Here is a 25,376-nt window from a genome sequence, read left to right on the forward strand (position 1 = left end):
AGCAGGCACTCCCTAACACACTGGGACTCCCAAACATTTCAGGCTTGCTTACTATTTCCCTAAAGCTCCCTCCCAGCCACGCGGTTGCCTGTCTGTCAGGTGTCTGACCTTCCTGACCGCTTAAACAGGACACCCACCGCCCCACCCCCAATTCTCCTCCAGGGAGCTGCATGCTTATAGCTTGCCTATCACAGGGGTTCTTTTAAACTAATAAACTGACCTTGAGCTTCCATTTGAGCCTATTCCCAAATTATTTATTACTTACACTAAGCGCTCTAAGAGGTGAATCCCAGTTTCCCAAGTATCAACGCTGAAGACTGTTCTTTGAACCTGCAGATCCATTGCACCTGAGTGTACACTACACAGTGGGTGGCCCAGCAAGGAGCTTCCGGTTACAACCTGTTTCTAAAGTAAAAGCTTAAATCAACCTTGTGCCTAACCTTCATTCCACTTCCCAAAGACAACTGCAGGGAGCAGCGTGTATTTGTTGGGTGGATCCCAGTTTGCATCCTGGGATAGGTCAGACTGAAGGAGATTTTCACTCAGGCTCTGTTTAAAGACAGGCCATGCCTGGCCTGTGGCTGGTCTGTTGGGCACCACTGCTCTTCTCCACACAATGTTCTGATGTGAGAATCCCGGCACACCTCCCACTTCTCCTGCTAACTCATCTCGTCAGGCCTTCCACCCCTTCCCCACTCCAACCCCTCGGAGTCCTGGAATCAGGAGACAGGATCTTCGTGTTCATTCTGCTGGAAACTGGGAGGAACTGATGTGTGAAAGGGCCAGTGTTAGGTAACAGGCACCCCTCAGTAAACACCCAGAAGCCAGAAAGCAAGTGCTGCTGCCTCATCAGACAGCAGAGGTGAGACCACATTCTAGAGTAAGGTGTCCTGAATTCTGAGAACGCCCTCCATTGACCTGGAGTCTCCTACAGTGCTGTGGGAAAACTCAGACATCAGTTCTGACAGGGAATGTCAGTATTTGGAAGAGAGGGAGGGAGCACTCCTCTGTGATGCATGTTCTTTAGAACAAGGCCTGAATTGTCTGTTCTCCCCAAGCCTTTCTTCATAATCTTATAAGAATAAAGAATAAAGGAAATATTTGCTGTGCTCTTTCCAGAAGTATCAACTAAAATGTTAAGCACTCGCCCCATGTAAAGCGTTTTCCCATGGCAAGCTTGACATCAGGGACAGAAGCAGGGCAGTGCAGCCCTGGAGCCCGGGTTATTGTGTGCACAGTAAATCCGCCCCAGCCCGGTGTGAGGGGTGGGTGGGGAGGGTAAGATCACCTTTAAGCTGCTGTGTGCCCTGCTGCTCTGCTGTGCTTCTACTTCCCCATCTCAGAGCTCCTGCCAGGACCAAGTAGGCCACGGATGTAACAGGCCATTTTCAATCTAAATCTTGTTAGAGATTAATAAGCAAACATTTTCTTGCTTATTATGCAATTTATCATGATGAAAAGTACATCGGACTCCTCAAGGCTACACGCTGATACATTCATTTATTCAGAGCTTTGTAGAAAAAGTCATACTAATCTTTGTGACAGAAAGGAGGTAATACCAAGGTTTACCTACTGAAAACTATAGAATTTATGTCTCTTGACATACTGCCTGTAGATAGAACATATATATAGACACACACACACACACACATTTACTTTGATGATATAAGTTTAATATAAACTTATTTTAAAAAAAAACAAAATTGTAAATGCTAAAGCTAAAATGAACCTTCCAGGTAACAAAAGAGGTATAAAAACTTGTAAAATTGCGTTTGGTCAGATTTGAAAACAAACCATATTTTTAGATAATTAAAAATTATTCTTGGACACTTCTCAAGAAAACCAAGAGAGCTTCAGTAGCAGCAGCCTGTGCTATGGTCTCTTTTGGGCAGATAACAGCAGGCCAGCAGGAAGCTAAAGGTAGAAAATTCGTTCTGGAGAATTGCACAAGATGGCTGCCTTGGACGACAGGTGCAGACTTCTGGGCTAACACTCCCTCCTAATTCCAACAGTCACCTGAGAACTATCTGCTGCCCCCTTTATCAGAACCATTCTGGCCAATGATCTATAAAGTCTGTAATCTTCTGAATGCTGGGGCCGTCACAAACAGCCCCACTTACACAGCAGCTGCCACAGTAACATCACCAGTCTCTCAATGTCCTGGTTAGGTTTGACTTTCAGCCTGACACGACCTGAGTCACCTGGCAGGAGGCTATCTCAGCTGAAGAACTGACTCCGTCAGCCTGGCCTGTGAGCATGTCTATGGGGCATCTCCTTGATTGCTGACTGATACAGAAGGACCCAGTGCACTGTGGACAATTCCATACTTAGGCAGGTAGTCATGAAAGGCGCTGGCTGAGCCTGAGCCAGAGCCAGAGCAGCAGCAGCAGCATCCCTCGATGGTTCTGGCTTCAAGGCTGTACCCTGAATTTCCTCAGTGAAACTGTGAAATAGTATTTGGTCAGATCTGAGAACAAACCATATTTCGAGATTGCATGCTTCCCAAGACAAATGAAGAGAGCTTCAGAAGCAACAGTCCGTGCTGTGAACTCTTTTGGGCTCAAAACAGCAAGCCAGCAGGAAGCTAAAGGTTTTGGACAGTGCCTTATCATACTCACCTCGAAACAAACTGAAACACTTAGGATGTACTAACCACTCCTCTAAACTCTTTGTGAACATAAACTCATTTAGCATCAACCTTCCGAAAGAGATACTTTATTTTCCAGTCATGCAGTGAGGGAGACGTGGAGGTGAGATCAGAACACGTGGAGGTGTGCCCACAGGGAAGAGAGAGAAGCTGAAGGCTAGGTTTGCACTAAACACCTCCTCCTTCAGTTAACCGGGGGCACTGCCATGGACAGCTAATCTGCAGACAAAACCACAGCACTGTACCCAGCAGAAAGAGAGCAGGCCCCCAGCATGCTGTAACTGGAGGGGCCATGGCATAAAGGAAGACAGCCATGAAGCAGAGAGCAGCTCGCTCCAGTTTTCTACAAAGTCAACCGTGACGACATTGGCATGTCATTGAGAGGCATGGTGAGACAGATAGGGACTTTCTCCTACTTTGTACTCACTAAGATGAGTTATTTTAAAAAGGAGACAGAGAAGTGGAACTCCTATGTGTGCAGCACTGGCAGGAACGAGAACTCGGTCACCATTAAAAGCTGTGTGGCAGCTGCTGGAACTCTTAAACACAGAACTATCCTATGTACTAGTAATCCCACTTCAGAAATGAAAACAGGTTCTCACATAGACACACATGAACAGATAAACAAGACGTCATCACCAAAAGTAGGACGGAACTCGGCTAAAATACAAAGTAACACAGTGAAGCACGCTACAACACGGACGGACTCTGTAAGAGGGATTAAGTGAAAGAAGTCAATCATAGAAGTCCACAGGATGCAAGGCTCCACTTCTGTGAACTATCTAGGACAGGCGAATTTAAGAAAGGATGCAGTGTTTCCTAAGGCATGCAGACAGGGGCATGGGGAGAAACTGCTTAATAGACAAGGGTGTCTACTGGGTTAGCACTATTAGGAACTAGGAGGCTATGATAGAAGTACATTGTGAGTTTACTTGTGACGATAATCACCAATTGTAGGCCACTTGTATAATGCACCCCGAAGAGGCACGTTTTTCTGGAACCAAGAGACTGGGTGTTAGATGGCACCAATGTCAGCCTTTACTACCATGGTTCCCAGACAATTCACAAAGGCTGTGTTCCACTCACGTCAGGTTAGCAATTCTTTCAGGTTACATTTCCCTCTAAATTTTTATAATGATCATTATAGTGTATTTTAAATGTAATGCATTCCAGTGTGTGTGTGTGCGCACGCATGTGTGTGTGCATGTGTGTGTGTGCATGTGTGTGTGCATGTGTGCGCGCGCGCGTGTGTGTGTATGTGTGTGTGCATGTGTGTGCGCGCGTGTGCGCGTGTGTGTGTGTACATGTGTGTGTGTGCGTGTGTGTGTGCGTGCGTGTGTGTGTGTGTGTGCGCGTGCACACGTGTATACAGAGAACAACTTGCAGGAGCTGGTTCTTTCCTTCCACCATGTGGGACCCAGGTTGAACTTAGACCGTGAGGCGTGGTGGCAGCACCTTTGCCTGCTGAGCCATCCTACCATCTCAACTACAATCTTCATTTAACCTGTCCCTGACGATATGCAAAAGAAACTGTCCGATAAAGTTAATTTAAAAATGAACAGGCATGCAGAGGAACAATCTCCAGACTGTCGAGCTCCACCTTCTCCTAGCAAACACTCTGCTCTAGTGCCATGTATGTGTGTCATTGTCCTTACAGTGTGTTTATATAATCCTTCGTCAGTAACATCTCAGGTGGAATAAACACAGTTTGAAGATTATGTCACAGGTCACTCACTGTCTCAAGGTTACCTGTCACATTTCTCTGGAGTTCTGTATTGTCTGCATTGTTAAAGGTTTTGAGACAGGGTGTCATTGTATAGCCCTGTTTGGCGTTGGACTTACAACCATCCTCCGGCCTTGGCACTCCGGGCTGTGGCTATAAGCATGACCACTGTGCCGAGTAGATTTACTGCTGACTAAGCAAGTTTCTGAAGGCTAACCAACGCCTTCAACAACTTCTTCCGATAACCGCGTGCTGACCCGCTGGCTCCGCACTTACTTGGCCAGCTGCTTCTCAGCATCTGCACACAGCTCCAGCAGCCCCATCAGGACAGCAGACACGTCCATGTAAGGCTCCCACACGGTGAACCCTCGCCCGATCAGGTCAATGGCAGTTCTCCGGATGGTGCTATGAGGAGGAAGTTTGGGACTTGGTGGCTGTAGCAGAAGAAATGTCAGTGCCTTGCCTAAAAAATAAAAATCACAATATTAAGTATACTTTGAAAATATTAGTATACTTCAACTTTTTCCCCAAAAAAGGTTTGAACAATAAACTCATAAAAGATTTTTTAACTTTTATTTTACTTAGCTCCATATTTTCAAGAGAAAAGTTAGGTTACAATGTTTCATAGTATATTCTTCAGTACTTAATTATATAATAGTTATATACAAATACTTACTTCTACATTAAAACATGAATAGCCGGGAGGGAATAGGGAGGCAAAGTGTACAACAGAGGCAGAAGGAACAGCCATTCAGAGCCTGCCCCACACGTGGCCCATACATATACAGCCACCAAACTAGATAAGATGGATGAAGCAAAGAAGTACAGGCCGACAGGAACCGGATGTAGATCTCTCCTGAGAGACACAGCCAGAATACAGCAAATACAGAGGCGAATGCCAGCAGCAAACCACTGAACTGAGAACGGGACCCCCGTTGAAGGAATCAGAGAAAGGACTGAAAGAGCTTCAAGGGGCTCGAGACCCCATATGAACAACAATGCCAAGCAACCAGAGCTTCCAGGGACTAAGCCACTACCCAAAGACTATACATGGACTGACCCTGGGCTCCAACTGCATAGGTAGCAATGAATAGCCTAGTAAGAGCACCAGTTGGAAGGGGAAGCCCTTGGTCCTGCCAAGACTGAACCCCCAGTGAACGTGATTGTTGTGGGGAGGGCGGTAATATGGGGAGGATGGGGAGGGGAACAGACATATAGAAGGGGAGGGGGAGGGGTTAGGGGGATGTTGGCCTGGAAACTGGGAACGGGAATAACAATCGAAATGTAAATAAGAAATACCCAAGTTAATAAAGATGGAGAAAAAAAAATATGAATAGCCTAGTTCCCTTATAATGCTACTTTCAACTCAGTATCACAAAAAATGCTAGTTCAAATAATGTAGGATTTTAACAATTTTAACTTTTCAATTATATCTATCACAGATCATATTCAAACACTTCCCTCAGTAAGACTTGTCTCTAGAGGTAATGTCAGAAGAAGGGCTAGAGAAGGCACCATGTAAGATTTCTTTCTACATTCTGGTACCATTTATAGTAACATTGTTTACACGAATTTATATTGCAAATATAAAAGTAGCACAATATAATTCTGAATCTGATCAAGTGACCTAGTTTGATTGTGCTGAGTTATATGGCTAAGGCCGAGCCTTGTGACAGGTTGCTCACCATGTTCAGTGGCCATTAACTGCAAAGGCCTGTTCAAAGTGCACTCTGACATTCAAAAAGAAAACCACTAGACATTATAGCAATTTAATAAATTTATTTCTTCGTATTGTTGTTTTGCTTTGCTTTTTGAGACAGATATTCTCTATCCTAGCCTTGTCTGTCTGTCTGTCTGTCTGTCTGTCTGTCTTGGAATTCATGATGTAGACCAGGCTGGCTTCAAAGGCAGAGAGATCTGCCTGTCTCTGCCTCCCAGGTGGTGGAATTAAGGCAAATGCTGTCACCTGAGGCTAAGAACACTAATTCTGAAGAGTCTTTGTCTGTTCTCCAGAGGGGAGTTACAAAGCAGTTCCTAAATCACAGACCATACAACTTTCTGAGAAAGAGGCACACAGAGGGCTAACCATGCTTTCCTAACTTTTAGACTGGGACTTCAGTTACTCATGGGCCTCAGTGTCCTTGTCTATGAAGTAGTGACAAGGATGGCTTTCTCTGATGAAAGATCCAAGAGTGGACTGCACCTATGCTACAGAATGCACTGCCCGGCTAGCGACTGTAGTAAGCGCTCAAACAATCTGTTGGAATCTCTTGGAACAAACTAATAAATAATAAATTAAATAATAATTAAATAAATAATAAATAAAATGTGGTGCATACATGCAATGTAATTTTACGCACTTATAAAGAAAAGTGAAACTGACATTTGCAGGAAGACGGACACACAATAAATAAACAGCAAACTGGAGGGGCATACAGGGGAGGAATACAGAAAATTTAAATAAAATTATGTCTGTAAAGGAATTTTCTAATGTTTATATTAGACAAAAAATAAACTTGAAACAGTTCTTAATTTCCTCAAATACTGTAATTTTAGAAATTTTACTAGTGTATAGTGTTTAAAACATTGCAAAACATAGCTACTTTGAGAGATTAGACATTGTAAGAAACTAAAAAGAAATGTTCTCTCTCTGATTAACAAATACTAAGCCTGACTCCTAGCCACTGGCTCTGGACACACCAAGGAACTCTACCTCAACTCACCACAGACTGAAATTCTGCTTTATATTTTGCAACCTGTAGCCACAGTCCAGGTCAAAGGATGGCCGTCTTAGTTTTCCCTGCCTGTAGAATTATAAAGAGAATTCCCATGCAGCTTGTCTTTACCACCGGGTGCCCAAATGTACAATCACACGGCCAAGTGTACACAGACGCAGAGCCCACAAGAACAAAATGAAAGCTGAATGGACAGAAGTCCAACACTGGATAAATCACAATTAACTCTGTGCCTTTGGCTGTCGAGAAAGTTCTGCCAACCTGCAGCCAACAGTGATATCAATAGCTAGTATTTCAGTGTTATTTTACCTTTCTTAGTTTTGAAGGATATCAACCTTAATCTTAGTGGTTTTTAAAAGTGCAACAGCGCAAAAAAATATTTACACCTTACTCTTCCAGCTGAACGCTGAAGCAAGAGAAAGACAGGGAGTGAAGGTGTGGTTAAAGGGTCAGGCTTGTACATGGCTCACTCGCTGCTCTGGCACGAGGAATACTATTCAATCACAAACCAGCAAGAAAAGCCAAAAACAAAAAAGTCCCACCAGTCCTTAGTAATTTGTAGTATCTGGCTAGTTACAATGGCCTTTCAAAAATAAATGTACAAATCTTAGAACACAGGCACTTGAAATCATTTGTGCTTTAATGATATTACAAAAAATGCTGGATGGATCTGTATTCTGGAACATGTATTACAAAGCACAGACTCATTTATTAAAGAATGCTATATAAACTCACTACTACGTGAAGACACTTCACCACCTGAAAACGTGCCTGTGGGCATCGTGCTGCTTTACCACTCCTTTCACATGGCATCTATACTATGTCCCCTTTCACGTGGCATCTATACTATGTCCCCTTTCACATGGCATCTATACTATGTCCCCTTTCACATGGCATCTATACTATGTCCCCTTTCACATGGCATCTATACTATGTCCCCTTTCACATGGCATCTATACTATGTCCCCTTTCACATGGCATCTATACTATGTCCCCTTTCACATGGCATCTATACTATGTCCCCTTTCACATGGCATCTATACTATGTCTCCTTTCACATGGCATCTATACTATGTCCCCTTTCACATGGCATCTACACTATGTCCCCTTTCACATGGCATCTATACTATGTCCCCTGTTTTTACCACTCCTTTCACATGGCATCTATACTATGTCCCCTTTTCCCACTGCCTGAGCCTCAGAGTGAGGCCTTCAGCCCTTCACAGCGAATGTAACAAATACAACAGACATGTAGAAAAGCATGCTTGTTTGGGTCACAGAGGACACAGCCACCCCACACAGCCAGCTGCCTGCCATACATGACAGCACGGCACCTCAGTTTCTTTGTATATTCATTTCTCCATATATTGATTTCCCATGGTTGATGGATCAGATCCTACCAAGATACAAACAAGAGAGGATCCTTATAGGAGTATGAAACTGAAGACATTTGGCCCGGCTTTTTCTTTCATTGTAATTTTTGCCTGAGAGTTATTGTCCTTTCTTATTTGGAACCGGAAGACCTCTGAGGGCATCTGTGGCCACTGAAGCTGTATCTAGACCTCCCTGTCCTAAGTCATTGAGCAGCTAGCACCGTGTCAGAAGGTGAGGGCAGGCCTACAGGCTGCAGACCAAGGGGAGGACCGTGTAAGAGATAGGAGGAGACATCAAGTTCAGAGCTACTCTGGGTTTCAAGGTAGAAATTTGGCTTTTATGACAACTAATGCTGGTGGGAAAATATTTGCTAGAAAAAAAATTAGGAATTAGAAATTAAAACAGGAATGAGCATCAAACCATACTTTAACAAGTGGAAATTGAATGACATTTTCTTACTGGTTTAAACGACCACAGCCCTCCAGAGAACCGTTCTACAGGCCCTCAAAGACAATGGGACGCTACCAGCATAGCCACAGGAAGGAAACCTAATGATCAGGTTCTGCTCACTTCCACCAGGCAACAGTCCTAGTCACGACAATCTCATTCGGTGGCCTCAGAATGAAGAAACAGTCGCTAACTCCCTGGGTCTGAGTAGCAGAGAGGGGACAAAGGGCCATATTGTTAAAATACTTTAATTAATAGCTCAATTATAGGGACATTCCTAGGGGAGAGCATATTATATACACTTTAAACCAAATGAATTTATTATGATTTATGCCATTACAAAGAGTGCAAAATGAATAAATAATGATTGGCCACTTATTTCAAAGTGTAACCTAGTGAATGAAGTCTTTTCCCAGTTGCTATGTCTATCAAAGAACAGGCATGGCAGAGGGCCAAGAGAATTCTATTCCTCTGCTCCACACAGGTACCTGACTACAGATGATGTGAGATGTGTTATTGTAAGTAGAGAATAATTAAGACTTTTATAACTGGATGTCCCTGCTACACACCTTAACTACAAGGCCTGGCAAGTAGAAACAGGGGGATTCTGTGAGCTCCAGCCAGGGCTGCATAATGAGTCTTTGTCTGAAAAACAAATCAAAGGCAAACACCTCTCTCTCTCTCTCTCTCTCTCTCTCTCTCTCTCTCTCTCTCTCTCTCTCTCTCCTTCCCTCCCTCCCTCTCTCAGAAGTCCTTTTCACTTGCTGTATGACATTAAAAAATAAGCCATCATTTCTTCTGATTTAAAACATAAAAGAAGTCTGTTAAGAACAGAGTTCTTTGTTGGAGAACTAGCAAGAATATTTTAAAACTTATTAGTCTTACATTCGTTTAACCAAAATAGTCCTAAATTAAAATAATTACATGTTTCCTTTCTTACAATGAAAAGAATATAAAGTTCAAATTCAAATTCTCCATGATACAAAGTCTAATTTTTCCCTTGTCTTACTGAATGTCGAATTAACAAAGGTGTACCACATAGTCTCATTTTGCTTTTGGTTAACTCATTTTGGACAGCACACTAGAATATAAGATAGTCTGGCCATCCTACAAACAGAAGGGTATTTACTGCTCAGTGTGAACGCCCTTCTGTCTAAGAGAAGTAGGACGTACCAGTGGTTGGATAGCTGTGGGTCAGCAATGAAGAACTAAAACAATAGAAGCAAACCTTTGTAAGATCAGAGTCTGTTAAAATGTAACCCACTGAATGCTGGCCAATCCAAATACTCCTTTACTCTCTCCTCAGTAGGGCTAGTGAAGGGTTAGTGAGAGGCTCATCAATGAGAGGGCAGAAAGAAGGGGTAGAAGGGGACCACAATTAAGGGTTGGTTCGTGCACTTAGTAGCTAAATTATCTTTTCATACACAGTCTTTACTGAGAACCAGCAATGAACCAGATACTATTTTCAACCCAGGCCCCCAAATCCTAGGCTTGTATAACACTTCTATAAGAGCCAGATGAACCAAACACATCAGCTACTACTAAGTGCTGGGCAGAAAAACAAGCACAGGAGCCTAGAAGTGCCAGAGACAGGAGGATGGAAGATGACTCAAAGGCCAGGGCAGAATTAGAGAAACACATGACTGTGTGGAAGAAGTGTGAGGAGGGTGCCTGCCTGGACACCTAAGACACTGAAAACCAGCAGAGCTGCAGGACAGTGGACAAGACAGAGGGCAGCATCATACAGCACAGTAGTCTTCACAGAACAGGCTGTGCAGGACCGGTGAGGAACCGTGGATATTCTGGCCAGGAGAGTGGCCTTATCCCATTGCACAGTGGAAAGCAGCAGCTGCTATGTAAAGAGCACATCATACAGGGCAGGGGGAGGGCGAGCCTGGGAAGAGCAGGTAAAGCTTCCAAAGGTTCAGCAAGGGAGAACAGATCAGACAGAACTGCATGGGTTCTGGGACTGGCTATTAAAGAGAGAGAGAGAGAGAGAGAGAGAGAGAGAGAGAGAGAGAGATTGATTGATTGATTGAGAATTTAGCCTAGTCAAACAAGTAAGGGCAGGAAGATCACTGTCTGCCTGCTGATTATAGGTAGGGGCCGGAATTGAGTTTAGTTTTGGACATTACTTTCTGTGTTTTCTTTCTCTCACCCCTCTATATGTGTATGCATTGTTTATATATGTGCTGCGGCATACTTGTGGAGCTAAAGTCAACCTTGGGTGTAGGTCCTTGCCTTCCACATTGTCTGAGACAGGGTCTCGTTGTTTGTGGCTGCATATAGCAAGTCAGCTTGTCTCAAGGTGCCAAGGAACACTCCTGTCTCTGCCTTCCATCTCAACACCAGTGCTGACGTTATGTTAATGAATCATCCCTAAGCTGTGGGCCCTGGAAGACAAAGATAATGCCCTCTGGACCAAGGTCCAAACTAAAACTTCAGAGGCAGCCCTGGGATGGCCCTACCCTGTTGCCCAGGCATGGCATATTAACTCACTGCACTGATCTTCATTGGCAACAGGGTAGATGTTCAGGGTAGATGTGTGTGTTCAGCCATCGAGTTTCTGGACCCATCGCTAAGTTCGCACATGCCTGCCTGTCAGCACCAGCTGCTGGCCGATGCTCTCAAGGACCTTCCCGACTTCCAATGCTGCCAGCCTCCCAGCCCGCCACAGCTAAAAAACTTCCCTAAGTGCCCCCATCAGAGAGGATTCCTTGGTGGAAGCCTGTAGCATTTCCTGCTGGACCACAACCTCTGGGTGAAGTGTCTGATTATCTGAGATTACCATACACTGTGTAAGAGCATGTTGCTGGAAGGAATGGTGGAATATTTGAACGGCAAATCTCATGTGGACATCTTAATTACCAAGTGCCTTACAGCCCACTAGCTCTGCTGATCGCAGAGTGGTTGTCAGCTGAGTCCCTGGATATATGGGTTTAGGTGTAAAAACTACAGCTAGGAGTAAAAATCTGAAAATCATTAGATAAAAGAACCTTTAAATACCAAAACAGTGTGGATGGCCAAAGAGGTAAGAGAAATCGGTGTTTCAGAAACCAAGAGAAGGAAGTCTCAGGTTCCAGCAGAGCTAGAACTGACACAGGGGACAGAGACTGACACAGGGCTAAGCCGTGATAATGGGATTGACCCTGTGCATGTTCCTGGTGACGTCAGTAAGGCTCCAGCAGAGTGGAAGGTGGGAGAGCCTCAGGTAGCATCAGGAAAGAGCGTTAGCTGAGAAACCTAGAGGTGAATGTAGTCAGTTTTCAGCATGGAGTATACAGCAAAATATTTCACGCAAAGCAAAATATTTTATTTCTTGTGACACTGGCTCCTGTGATTACTGATAATAATTTGGTGTCCATCTGGCTTCACTCTGGTGAGATTCAAGCACTCTGGCCTAGTGTTCTGTATCAGCCACCTCTGGGATTGTTCATCTTTCAGCCTCCTCTGGTCTTTCCTACAGAGGATCACCTTTCCAAGACGCGGACCCCGGCCTGTCCACTCTGTCCACACTCGCTGCCACAGGTGAATGGCACATCAACCCTTTCCTGTCATCCGGGGGCTATTAAACTCCTGGTGAAGGGGACTTGCAAGTAAATCCTGGGTTCTGAAGTCACTACTCGGCCTGAGGAGCACGCTCGCCCATTTGCACAGCTGTAGTATAAGAAGAATCCAACCATTATTTAAGAGTACATGAAAGCAGGGGCTGGGAAGGTGCTCAGTGGTTAAGAGTGCTTCTTTGTCTTATGAAGAGCCCAGGTTTCAGTCTAGGATATACATGGTGGCTCGAAGTTATCTATAACTCCAGTGCCAGGCAGATGCAGAGCTTCCAAGCTCCCTTCTGACCTCCACAAGCAATGGGCAAACCCAAGGAGCCCACACAAATATGCAGGGATAGCAGTCATGCATATAAAATAAAATTTAAAAGATCTAAAAAAAAAAAAAGACTCCAATCAGTCTTTGATGAACCTCTCCAACAAATGCTAACGTTAACCAAAAGCAAAGTGGAAAATCCACACAAAAAGAATGACAAAAAGGTGAAAGGTTCCATTATGACCTCAAAATTGCATCTTCTCTTAAATAATTCATTAATATAATTAAGGAAGTAACACTCTCACTACAAGATAAATATTAAAGCAAGCTTATGATGATCTAGTGGCGGATAAAATCTTTTGAAAGACTCCTTGCTCTCTTTCCTAATAACAGGGGAGCGTGAGCCGGAACAAAGAGCTCCTGCAGGTTAACCTTTCACAGACAGACAGTGGAGACCACCAAGGCTCTACCCTCAGCGTTTGCTAAAGACCAGGAAAGCTGCACGTGCAGCCTGGAGTCGGCATAGAAGAACATTCTGATTTTTTTCTAGGCGCTAGGAAAGGGACAAATACTGACTTTCTCAATACACGCACTTTAGCACATTCATTTTACTGAGTGAAAATAAGGGGTTGGGAAGATGGGCAAACAAAAGTCACTTGGCTGCCCGTTTCTCAGTCTGGACATCTTTGTTTAAGCTTTGACTTGGCTTAAATGAACGAATTAATATTGACAAAAACATCAACTAAGCTAATGAGTTGTTAGTTAAAGCAATAAACATGTCACATTAGAGTCAGTGCAGTAAAGAGGTAATTAGCCCTGGGAAGGCCCTGCTGATTGGAGCTGTTGAAATCCTCTGCTCTTAACCTTTGAGTCCATTATCTAACCTAGAAGTGGTGGCTGTGTTAATGGGAACGCTCCGGTAAACACGAGCCTTCCTCCTCAGCTCTACCATGCAAAGGGTGTCAGCGCTTACAGGAGCTCCAGCAAAGCTAAACTAGGCATAGATATTAATGTTCAAATAGAGAAGGTCCAATTTATTTTAAAATATTCAACTTTCTCTATTTTTTAACAGAAGGGCACTCAGCAATATATCTGGTGACATAAGCTGTAACAAAGGAAAAGCCATGTCAACCTCAAAAATACCTGAAGCAAACAGCATTACAGGCTAAAATCCTAGGTGACAATTTACACTCATTTAACAGGAAGAAAAAAATGGCCCACAGTGAACCTTACTTCTGGAGGCTGCTGCCTTCAGAGACCACCTTTTAGCTGGTTCTCTAATACAATTCAGCTGGAACCTATCACTGACTTTACTGAGTTAGCTTCAAGACAATTAAAACCAGTAGCTCAGTCTATGCTGGAAAATCAGGTGCTTTCAGAAAAATCACAGGTAGGACGACAAAGACCTAAACAGCTGGGAATCCAGAGCTCAGCATGTGACTAAAACCCTGCTTTCTGGTTCAGTGGCCCTTGTCCGAAAGAAAGCAAAGGCCTGGGAAAGAGCGGTTGCAATCTGCATAATATTTATATCAATTTTTAAAGACGTTATGAAGTGTATGCAACATTTTGCCGTTGCTTCTCACAGTATGCGCAGGTGCCTGGGAGTAGAGACTGTTACATGTGCACAGAAATAGGCTGATAACACGCTGTCAGGGAATGAGTGCTTGGCCTTTGGACATTTGTTTTAATTTTGATCATAAAAGCAAAGAGAGACCTTCCATGTTGAGCCTGCACCACCACTGCTGTTTGAGGGTTTAATACCGTTTCCGTTTACAAAGGATAAAGATACTGCATCCTTATTCTGTGATGTCTAGTGAAAGCAAGGGTTTGATATGCAGTTCCGTGAAGTGTACATAAGTGGGGTGTGTGTGTGTGTGTGTGTGTGTGTGTGTGTGTGTGTGTGTGTGTATTAGAGGAACAGAGACAATTGAACATTTACTATACAGTAAATCAATATGTGCTATCTTTTCAGGCTGAGTAATTTTGGAAGGGACAGGAAACAATTAGATGCTTCGCTGTATTGGCTAATGTATAATTTTAATGTTAAAAACAACTTTCAAATATAGCTCTTTTTCACTAAATTTGCAAGCTATATAATGGCACTACAACCCAGTCTTCATTTTTTTTGGGGGGGGGGGAGCTGAGGACGGAACCCAGGGCCTTGCCCTTGCTAGGCAAGCGCTCTACCACTGAGCTAAATCCCCAGCCCCTCCAGTCTTCATTTTTAATGGACATAAAAGAAGTAACAATGTTATCAAACTAAGAAATTTGTTTTTCTGTTATTTTACTGTCATTGACATTTAAGTAAAGCCTGAAACAGGGTATAGTACCCCCTTGTTATTTAAAAAAAAAAGTCTAAATCCTCTAGGATCAATAATTAAAAATAAGATCACCAAAATATTGTTAACTTACGGATTTAATACAACCTAATCTTTCTTGTATCTAGGAGTGTGTGACAGGAATGTATATCAGAACAATAGTGCATGAACATTTGTGCTGTTCTCACATACTTGAGAATAAGACATAGCACCAACCATAGTTTAAAATGTCAGGGGTAAGGTATCAGAATTAGGGGGGTAAACACAGTTCTGTAAAATTCACAATGTACTTCAGACAATTCAGGCATTTTCTCTCACTCTGCACCTTGCTTCTGCATATGCTTTCAGATAAGGAAAACCCTACGTTTGTATCTACTGGCTAAATCACTGGGTACGTACAGGGAACTGTATGGTACCGAAGGTGGGCACTGGCGCACACACCTTTTCATCTAATAAGATACGGTTATTTGGATAACGCCTGCTTCTTGAGTTGATATCGGTTGGAGAAGTTCTATATTGTGATCAAGAGGAAGTCAGGTTTTGTGTCCTCGGTCCATTCTGAGTCTGGAGGATCTCAGCTCTGCAAACAGAGGGCAGGCTCTTATAGATCATACTACTCTCCTTCCATTACCTTCTTTAAATTAGCTAAACTATTTTTATTTTCTTCAAGCCTAGACATATTTAATTGTAAATTATACTTAGCTTTTAGAGTGATTTTTTTTTAAAGTGGAAAACTTCCTGGACACTTATCCTTCAAAAATACTGCAAACCATTTCAGCAAACAATAAGGAAGACACAGCAAAATGGAGGAATGAAAAATGCACAAAGCTATCTATATTTGTCCCCCGACTGGTAGGCAGCAGGCACGGTACTGTGTGTTGACATGCACTGTTTCATTTATTCTGAAAATAGTTTTGTGAGGAAGACAATACTAGTTTCATTTTTTTAGGGAGATAAAAAAAAAACTCATTCCCAGAAAGCATACACAACATATTATTGATACTGACAGAATGAATGAAGTTTCCTGACCTACAATCATAGGTTCTGTCCAAATTAGGTACATTGTTTACACAAAAATATTATCTAGGTTATAGCCACAGTTCTGTAAAGTGTCTGCAAAGGGGTTTTATGTCTGAAATGCCAAATGAAGCATTCAAGCTGTCCTCTCCGGACAGTGCCACAGTAACATGCTGTTTTAACAGTCTGTCACAGAGTCACCCCACACACACGGACAGCAGAACCCGGACATCCACACCTCCAGGATGCTGAACTGAAGACTGTTCACCCACTCTCGACTGCATCAGCACAGCCAAACACGGCAGACAAAGGCAGCAAAAATCCCAGCAACTGGTTTCCAGCTTGCCCCTTATTAACTCCGGCCTAGTTTAACTGAGCTAGCAATGCCATTTTTCTTCCTTTCAAAATCTGTAGAGGGTGAATCAAATGTGAATGGGAGATCAATTCTGCTCCGAGACAGTAAAGGAGCTCAGTGTGAGCCCTGCTCAGTTATGGGAGGAGTCTAACAATCCCAGTCAAGTGCTCACTTACAAACTGTATCACAGAGGCAGGGAGAGAGCAAGCACACCCGGGAAGCAACAAGATTTCATGGTTCCTGAAAGGACCAAAACTCTGCCCACGGAGCAGTATCCACCGTGTGGATGCCGCACAGACAGCATCCTACCGACTTGTGCAGACAGAGCACAAGTGACACATTATCCACCAGCACAGACGCCGCACACCGCACACGGTCTACCTGCACAGATGCTGTGATCTGAAAGTGCTTAAATCTAATCTCAAAGTGGAAGGGTTAAGAGTTGGAACCTTTGGGTGGTGATTATGACATCAGTGCCCTCATTAAATAGGATTCAAAAAAATCTTGTTCACTCTTCCTACCACCACATGACACAAACTAGAAAGTGTCATCGATGAGGTACAAGTCCTCATAATACACCAAGCCTTGTGCCACTTTGATGTCAAATGTCCCAGTTTCCTAAACTGTGAGCAATAAATTCACCTGGCTTAAAAAATTAACTACTCTTGGCACATTTCTCTCTAGCACCTTGAGTTACTTTGCAACAAGTCCCACTTATAGATATTTCATATTGAGACACACACACACACACACACAATAGCCCACAAAACTATTACCACATCTGGAATAATAATCAATTCTTTAGACTTATCGAATAGACTGCCAGGTACAATTGTATCCATTTTTTCTGGCCCCCTTCCTACCTACCCTCTCCCCTTTTCTGCCTCTCCTTTTCTTCTCTCTTTCCATAACTACTTATTTTCATGGTCTCTTCTAATTATAATACAAATCTCTCTTTCTTACATTTTGAAGTCTATAGTCATCCTCCACCTACTGTCAACTCCTTTTCACCATGGAGTTTCCTTAGGTCTGGATGATTATCTGTCTCCAACAGTATTTCAGATGCTCTAACCTGAGTATCCTACAAAGTGGAAGTGTAGGCCATGTCTGACTGTCTTAGGGTGGGGTTAGGGACTGCAGTCGAGGTCTGGTGCTTCACTGGGGGATAACATAACTGCATTTTGATATCCCATCTTCATTTATTGGTAGAACACTATTATAAACAATTCCTGGGACAGGAGAGATGGCTCAGCATCTTTTTGTCCCTGGCAGATGATCAGATTTCAAGAGTTCAGTTCCCAGCACCCACAATGGATAGGTCACAACCACCTGACTCCAGGACCTGATGCCTTCTTCTGGCCTCTATACATAGCCACACATACATTTCCACACTCTATCTGGACATCTGTCTGTCTACCCCCTTTTCATACATATGCACAATTAAATACATTTTAAAAATAGCTTCAAAAGCTTATACAATTTTCTCTCCTTGCCACTTGATAGTACCAAGGCACATTCATAAAAACACAGAATAAAATAATAAATAAATAACCACAGAAGAAATGCTTACTTCTCTTTACTTGGTTTACAAAGTAACAAGGCAATTCCTTAAATCATTATAAAATGGCATCGGAGTGTATATGACCCCAGTAAGCCTAGTGTCATTTTGAATTTTAGGTCAAAGCAGATGTGATGTTTCTGCTTGAGTTCACTGGAGGGCACCACTTTTCTTAAAGTAAATGGTACAATATAGCTTAGAGTACTCAGACTGGAGTGGTATTTATGTCCTTAGAGTAAATGATATCGTGTACCTTACAGTGCTCATACAAATTTAGAAATTGCTTCAAAATTGTGAGGCATTGTACATGGAGGCATCTGTATGAGATTCCCTTCTCATTAGCACCTATACGATTTTATTATAACAGAGACACATTTCTTCACAATGACTATGAATAAAATTCACATAGGTGTTATTGCTACTCCTGACAGAAAAGATTGCATCTGACCTGTCAGTTGCCAGGCACCACTATCATTTGCTCTCTACTTACCTCCCCCCCCCCAAATAAAACCTAGAAGAAATGCAGAACAATGCTTTCTCAAGTTTTCCTACTCTAAAAGAGAAACTAATATAACACAGACGTTCTGCCACCGTTTGGGGTAAATGTACTCCAGAGTCTAAGCTTTCTTTGGTGTTCTCTCTGCCTTCTATATACTGTCCAAGCAGTAGAAAGACTTTTAATAGCATCTGTGTGCTGTCTCGCTATACTAGCTTAATAGTTCTATATGTTTTATACTTTGTATTCATTTACTACTTCCTTAAGGTTTCCAATCCTCTCATCGTTCCATAAAACAAAACTTTACAAGTTCTACTGTTGTGGAATTCATACACAAAGACTTTTGAGTGAAGAAGCTTTAAAAGAAAAAAAAGGGTAACTGGAAGTGAAGTTTTTCTAGCAAGGCCGTGTGTTGAAGCATAAGATCATGGAGTGAACAAGTCCCTTCAGTGAGGGCGAAGCTCCTCGGCTGCTTACTTCTGTCAGGAGAGAAGTGTGTACCTCACTCTGGTTTCCAGGTGGAGAAAGTGAAAAGGACTGCTGCACTTGCCACAGGACACGAAAGGTCAAAGTTGATAAGGTCCCCTGCAGGATTACCAAAATGGCCTCACTTTTCACTGAGGAGCTACTGGCAACTAAACGCTGCCGGGAGAGGGAGGGTCTGTTATGTGATAGATAGGGTCCCTGAGAGACTACCCAAGACCAGCAGATACTACCCAAGTCCATGCACACGACTCTATGGGGAGAAATGGTACAGGGAAGAAATTGGAGGGGAGGGAACAATAGGAAGTGCTCTTAATTAAAACACATTGTGTGCATGTATGAAATTCTCAATCAATATTGCTTTTTAAAAACAAAGGCTATGGAAAACATCCATACCCCCAAAGTCGCACTAATGTGATCAAGTTTAGAAGTAATTAAACTTAAGTGTAAAATACTCCCCGTCCACAGCTACTCTAAAGGTTGAGGCTTTGAAATACATACTGTATTCAGAATTGAGAAATAGATATCAGACCAATTACATCCATTAAAAGAACTCAAAGCAAACAATGAAAGATCATCTCAAAAATAAACAGGATAGGGTTGGGGGAGAGCTCGGTGGCTAAGGATGCTCGTTATTCTTCTAGAGGACTGCAGCTTGGTTCCCAGCATCCGGATCAGGTAGCTCGCAACCATCTGTAAGCCTAGCTCTACACAAATGGCATAGACTCATACAGAAATAGACATAGCTAGATGCACATAAGTGAAAAACATTTAAAGCAACAGGATGTAAAGTAGATTAATAAAAGCTATACAATCTTAATGGTGATGAGATCCTTCTTGTTATAATTTTAAGCAAGGTTTAAATTTGCCCCTTCCATTTCCATTGGACGCCTTCAACCACTACCTAAGGCATTAATAAATAGCTAAGCTCAGGAAAGCAGCAGAGTTCAGAAATAAAACTGCTATATACCATGCCGAGAAGTCAGACACATAAGGAAATCTGAGGAATTAATCTACAAGGATTCACATAACCCTGCCTATAAGACACTTGATTCACAGTGAAGATCTGCTGAGAAAAATATGTTCTGTTAATACAGCGGTCAAACGTACGCTGCTGAAGCACGGCCTGAGTCATAACTAACCCGTGAGCTTGACCATCCTGTGGGAGCGATCTGTGTTTGTCCGTGGTTCAGGGTACAGATGTAAATCAGGGCTCACCTTTATACGTGACTTGCTTTGATAATTTCTTTGTTAGGTTGGGTCATGCAAACTGCCACCATTTCATATTTGACTTTTTGGCAGTTACATACAGTATAAGTTAATACATACTACTTTTCTTAGCCCTTGTCTATGTGAGGCAAATAACTGCATGGCTCTTCATGTGTGTGCACTGAGATGACAGGTATAAGGAAGGTACCAAATAGAAAAGTAGTTACTTTTCCATTTTTATTTAGCATTAAAATTATTACATCTTTTGAGCCCACACATTATATGCATGAATGCGTGCTATATAAATATGCATGCTATATAAATATCCACAAAGCAAACTCTATGGTTACAAAAATTATATCGATGGGCAATCTGTAGGTTCAGCAATATGACTTCTGGCAAGGACAAGAGTTAAAATGATTTTCTGCATAAAAACCATGTAATACTGCCATACTTGGGGAGCGACCACATCAATATTTGAAGACTAGTGCTACTGCCCAGAAATATGCTCTTCCCAGAAGCACGGGGGCCTGCTCCAATCAAACCAACTGCTGCATGAGGCAAAGGGAAGGTCACAGAGCTGGCACAGGAGACACTGGAAGCAGACTGTTCTCATAATATGATGGTCAGCCAGACAAAGCAGAATTTTAAATGGGTTTGGGTTTAATGCATTACTTTCTCTTTGCCAGAAACTCTTTTTCAGTGCTTAAGAGTCTAAAGAATTCTCCACCTGCCAATATTATTCCCTCTTTAGCACAAAAACACGAGTAAATCCTCTACTTGCCATTTTTATTCGTTCCTTACTCCCAGAACGCTGTCCCAGTGAACTGACAACCACAGCTAAAATGGATGGCACTGCAACATTTTACAACATATAATGGAACTGTACTGCCTTTTCTATTTGGGAGAAAATACATCGTAATGTCCACTGGGACTGGGGAAAAGAGATTAGAGGAACCATTTCTCCAGCCTGATAGAATACCTCATAGCAGGCCATGGCAATTAAAAGGCAAATAAAAGTTAAATATAGAATTTGTATATCTATTGTACATTATAATCAAAGATTTAATCTTGTTAACAAATCATTAATTATTCCTTATCACTAACATTCTTCTGAAGGAGTAGGTGAGGGATAAGGCTTTATCGGGCCATCGAGATGCAAACAGGAGAGCCACAGCTACTTCCCACTCCACACATCAGCAAATGTAAGGTAGGTTAGCTGTGCTTACCACACACAGCGCTGGCTCGTCAGTGGTCTGCCTCTTTCCAGTTTAAACCTACTGCTTTCAGTAGCAATGTATAGAAACATGCAAGCATGATAGGAAACTTCTTAGGGAAAAAAGGAGGAAACTTCTTTATTTATTTATTATACTCTCTGTCTCTCTATCCTCTCTCTGTTCTCTCTCTCTCTCTCTCTCTCTCTCTCTCTCTCTCTCTCTCTGTGTGTGTGTGTGTGTGTGTGTGTGTGTGTGTGTGTGTGCGCGTGTGCGTGTGAATACACATGTGCCCTGGATGTGGAGGTGAGAGAATAACTCTTGGGTGCCGGCTGTTCCCTTTCAGCTTTACATGAGCTATAGAATCTAACCAGGGTTGAAGGGCAAGCACCGTTAATCAGGGAACACTCACCCCAGCCTGTCATGTTCCTTCATGTCGTGTTATGTTCCTAAGGGGTGAGTCGAGTGTACACAGAGTATGCATGGGAAGAACAGAAATCAAACTGAGGGGGTTGAGACAGGGTCTTTCACTAAACCCAGAGCTCATCAGTTAGGCAGACTCCCTGGCCAGTACCCTAGACTCTGGGATTTACTTGCCACATCCCCCTTGTGCTGGGAATACAGACAAGTCCTACACTGGATTGTTACATGGGTTGTGAGGACCAAGTCCAGGCCCTCATGCTTGTGTGGCAGGTGGTTCACACGGTGAGCCTTCTCTCAAGCCTCAAGAAAACAGTTTTTGGTTGGTCTCTCAAATATAGATAATAACATAAATCCTTGATTCATAACACTTAATGGAGAGTATCATTAGCACAAGGAATCAAGCAGAGAAGGAAACTGTAGCGATCAGCAAGTCCTCAGTTTTGTGACTATATTTAGAATTGCAAGAGTAAATTATTCCTCCTGGAACACGACATTGTACAGCACCTCAGCTCCAAACCAACTGCACTCCTCCATAGAAATGTCAGGCCGGTGTCAGGCACTGACAACTGAACCCAGCAATGACCCAACAAAGAGAAAGATGCCTCCCTTCCAGGTAGGTGTAACTTACCCATGCCTTGCAAGCGGGCAGGTGGCTACCATAGCAGCTCTGTACTGGAGCAGAAGAGTAATCATCAGTCTCCCCGAGGTGTGAAAACCCTGACACCTACAGTAGTGACTGGCCTCACAAGATATGCCCACTGGTACAACAGTGGCACAAGTGTTACCAAAGTAACCAACCATTTTCACATTGGGTCTGATGCCCATTTCATGAGCTGCAACCCATACCTGATACTGTTGATGAGGCCAAAAAGTTATGACTAGATAGACAATAGGCTATAGGGAGAATCTCCTGTAATTATTTTGCTAAGTGTTCATTCTATTAAAATGATTCTTAATAATATATGGCTATACTCATATATCAGGGCATCTCTCAATCCTCAAGAGAAAAGGTTTTCCTTGCAGTAGATAGCAGTTAACACAAAGACAATACCTCTTCCCGGGGATGGGGGGACAACATGTAAAGAATAAAAGACTATGAAGTGTTCAGGACTAAATTTAATATACATAACACACCCCTCCTCCAAGACTCAGATATGTTCACTGAAGAGGGCTTTGAGACATTGTAAGAGCCAAAAGTCATAACAGGGCAATGCACATATGACCTCACAGTAGTTGTGATGGAATGCACAAAACCTGTGCATGTTCAAGCCATCAAAACTCACAGTATGGAGGAGGCAAAGTGGGGGTGAAATTCCACCAAATAGCTGAGGAGCAACTGGTATTGGATAGCTGCCAGAAGAGGAAGAGTCCATTTCTGTTGTTTTTTGTTTGTTTGTTTATTCTACTGGTGTGATGCCTAGTGGATCTACTACACTCTGCAGCAGGCCTATACCCAGGTCTAGTTGTGGAAACACAAATTGAACAAAATGTTATTTCTTCATTTTTAAAAGAAGAGAGCTTGAAGTTAGATTCATAGGGATGTGGGGTTGGATCTGGGAGGAGTTGGAAGAAGAGGGTAAACTGGATCAAAATACATTGTATGAAATACTTAGAATTAATAAAAATATCATAAAGCTTCTCCTTACCATCCTGTAGTGTTTAACCACTTTCTACTGTGAAATTCTATCAATTTCTCTGTACAGATAACTGATGAAGCTTCTGTCTGAGGTGGGTATATCTTAACTTCCTCTCTTCCTTCAAGAATTTCCAGGCTCCAACATAAGACTATCTCAAAGTAATTTCTTAAGCTCTCTGTGCTAAAGAGAGCTTTTATAGTCTTTTAAAAGAGCTGCAAAATGGAGATGTAATAATATATTTCAGATGCTGAAAGCACTCTCCAAAGTACCTATCTGAGTGTGATCTATAGAAGGCACGATGGAATCTCTGATGACAGCGAAAGTTTACCAAGATACCCTGAACCAAAGCAGGGCTGTTTAGCTTGTGTGTGTCTAAGACGTCCACGGAGAGGTTGCTCTGGGTCCTCGTGCTGCACGGGGATGTGCAGCATCTGCAGCACCCAGGAAGCACCTTCTGAAGTACTGGACCCTCCAGGGAATCCTCCTCTGAGCTGGAAGCTTGCTCCCTAGCTTTTATCTTGTTACCACAAGTTTATATATTGGTAATCACAAACTCATTTTACGTGATTTTACATTTCATTGAAATAAAAAAGAGCTCCGATTGCTCAACATCCTCATCAACGCTTGGTCCCACTGAACTTTAAGCTGTCGGTGTGTCAGGTAAGAAATGACGGCACACTGTACACTGTGCTTCTAATGTTCGAGTCCCGTGATGACAGGCTCAGCAGCTCTCCAGGGCTCATGAGCCATTTTTGTTTCCTTCCTGAGACACTCCTTCACCTACTTTTTCTGATGCACAACTTTTGTTTCTTTATCACCTTTTTAGACACAGGAACTCATCGCCTCTCCTCGCTTACTTCACACTCTCTCTGTAGTTTTACTCTTCACTTTCTGATAGAGGTTTGGAATTCTAATATAATTCAATGTATCCATCTTCATTATGGTTTGGCTGAGCTTTCTTTCTAGTTCCTATTTATGGAACTGTCCTTATCCCAAACTCAGACTCTCCTGAATAATCTGTAAGAAGTTTTGAAATAATTTGTCTTCTCTTTAAACATTGATAAGTCCACATGTATTGACTTTTAATGGTCATTAGAAATTTAATTTTACTGTGTTTTATGGCAACCCAATGATCACTGACTTGCTTTGCATCTAAAAAGCCCTCATGGGCTCTTGGTCTAAATGCTGCCCACCAGCAAATGGCACTATTCTGATAGCCGTGCAGTCCTTGTGAGGTAGGCCTGATGAACATGCGTGGGTCAACAGGGACTGGCCTTTAAAAACTAACCCCAAAGAGTCTAGTTTGTCCAGGTTTGGTTTGTTCCTATGTATTGTAATGCTGAACACAGGTCCCAAAGGCCTGGCTGCCTCAGGAACAAGGAAATACACACACACACACACGCACACAGACACAGACACTACACACCAGACACTTTCACACATACCACGCACACATTGGACACACAGACACACACACACGCACGCACGCACACACACGCATACACACACACACACACACACACACGCACACACACACATACACGCACACGCACACACACACGCACACACACACGCGCACACACACACACGCACACACACACACGCACACGCGCACACACACACACACACGCACACACACACACACGCACACACACACACACACACACACACACACACACACACACACACACACACCAAGTGATGCTGTGTAACCTTGCTCCTTAATTGAAAACTGTTGCTTAACTGAAAATGCTGACAGCCTATAGCTGGGCAGAAGAGAGGTAGGTGAGGCTTCAGTTGCCAGGCTTGGGGTCTGAAGCAGAGACCATGAGTGGAAGAGAGAGGGAGAGATGAGGAGAGGAGAAGATGCCACGGGGTAGATGAATCGTTAAAACTTGTCCCGGCAAGTGATATCTCAGGATTA

At 42.9% G+C, this 25,376-nt stretch overlaps 1 protein-coding gene across 1 annotated transcript in view; it reads right to left on the bottom strand.

Moving 5' to 3' along the window:
• The window catches only part of Wdr7 (WD repeat domain 7), a 271,935-nt gene that overhangs the window by 71,959 nt on the left and 174,600 nt on the right, over positions 1 to 25,376 (bottom strand). The window contains exon 22 of the mRNA XM_032885554.1: positions 4,647 to 4,833. Coding sequence (XP_032741445.1) covers positions 4,647 to 4,833 — 187 coding nt within the window. The remainder of the gene's footprint in view (positions 1 to 4,646; positions 4,834 to 25,376) is intronic.

This window comes from Rattus rattus, chromosome 15 (assembly GCF_011064425.1).
Source record: "Rattus rattus isolate New Zealand chromosome 15, Rrattus_CSIRO_v1, whole genome shotgun sequence".
Classification (NCBI taxonomy): domain Eukaryota; kingdom Metazoa; phylum Chordata; class Mammalia; order Rodentia; family Muridae; genus Rattus; species Rattus rattus.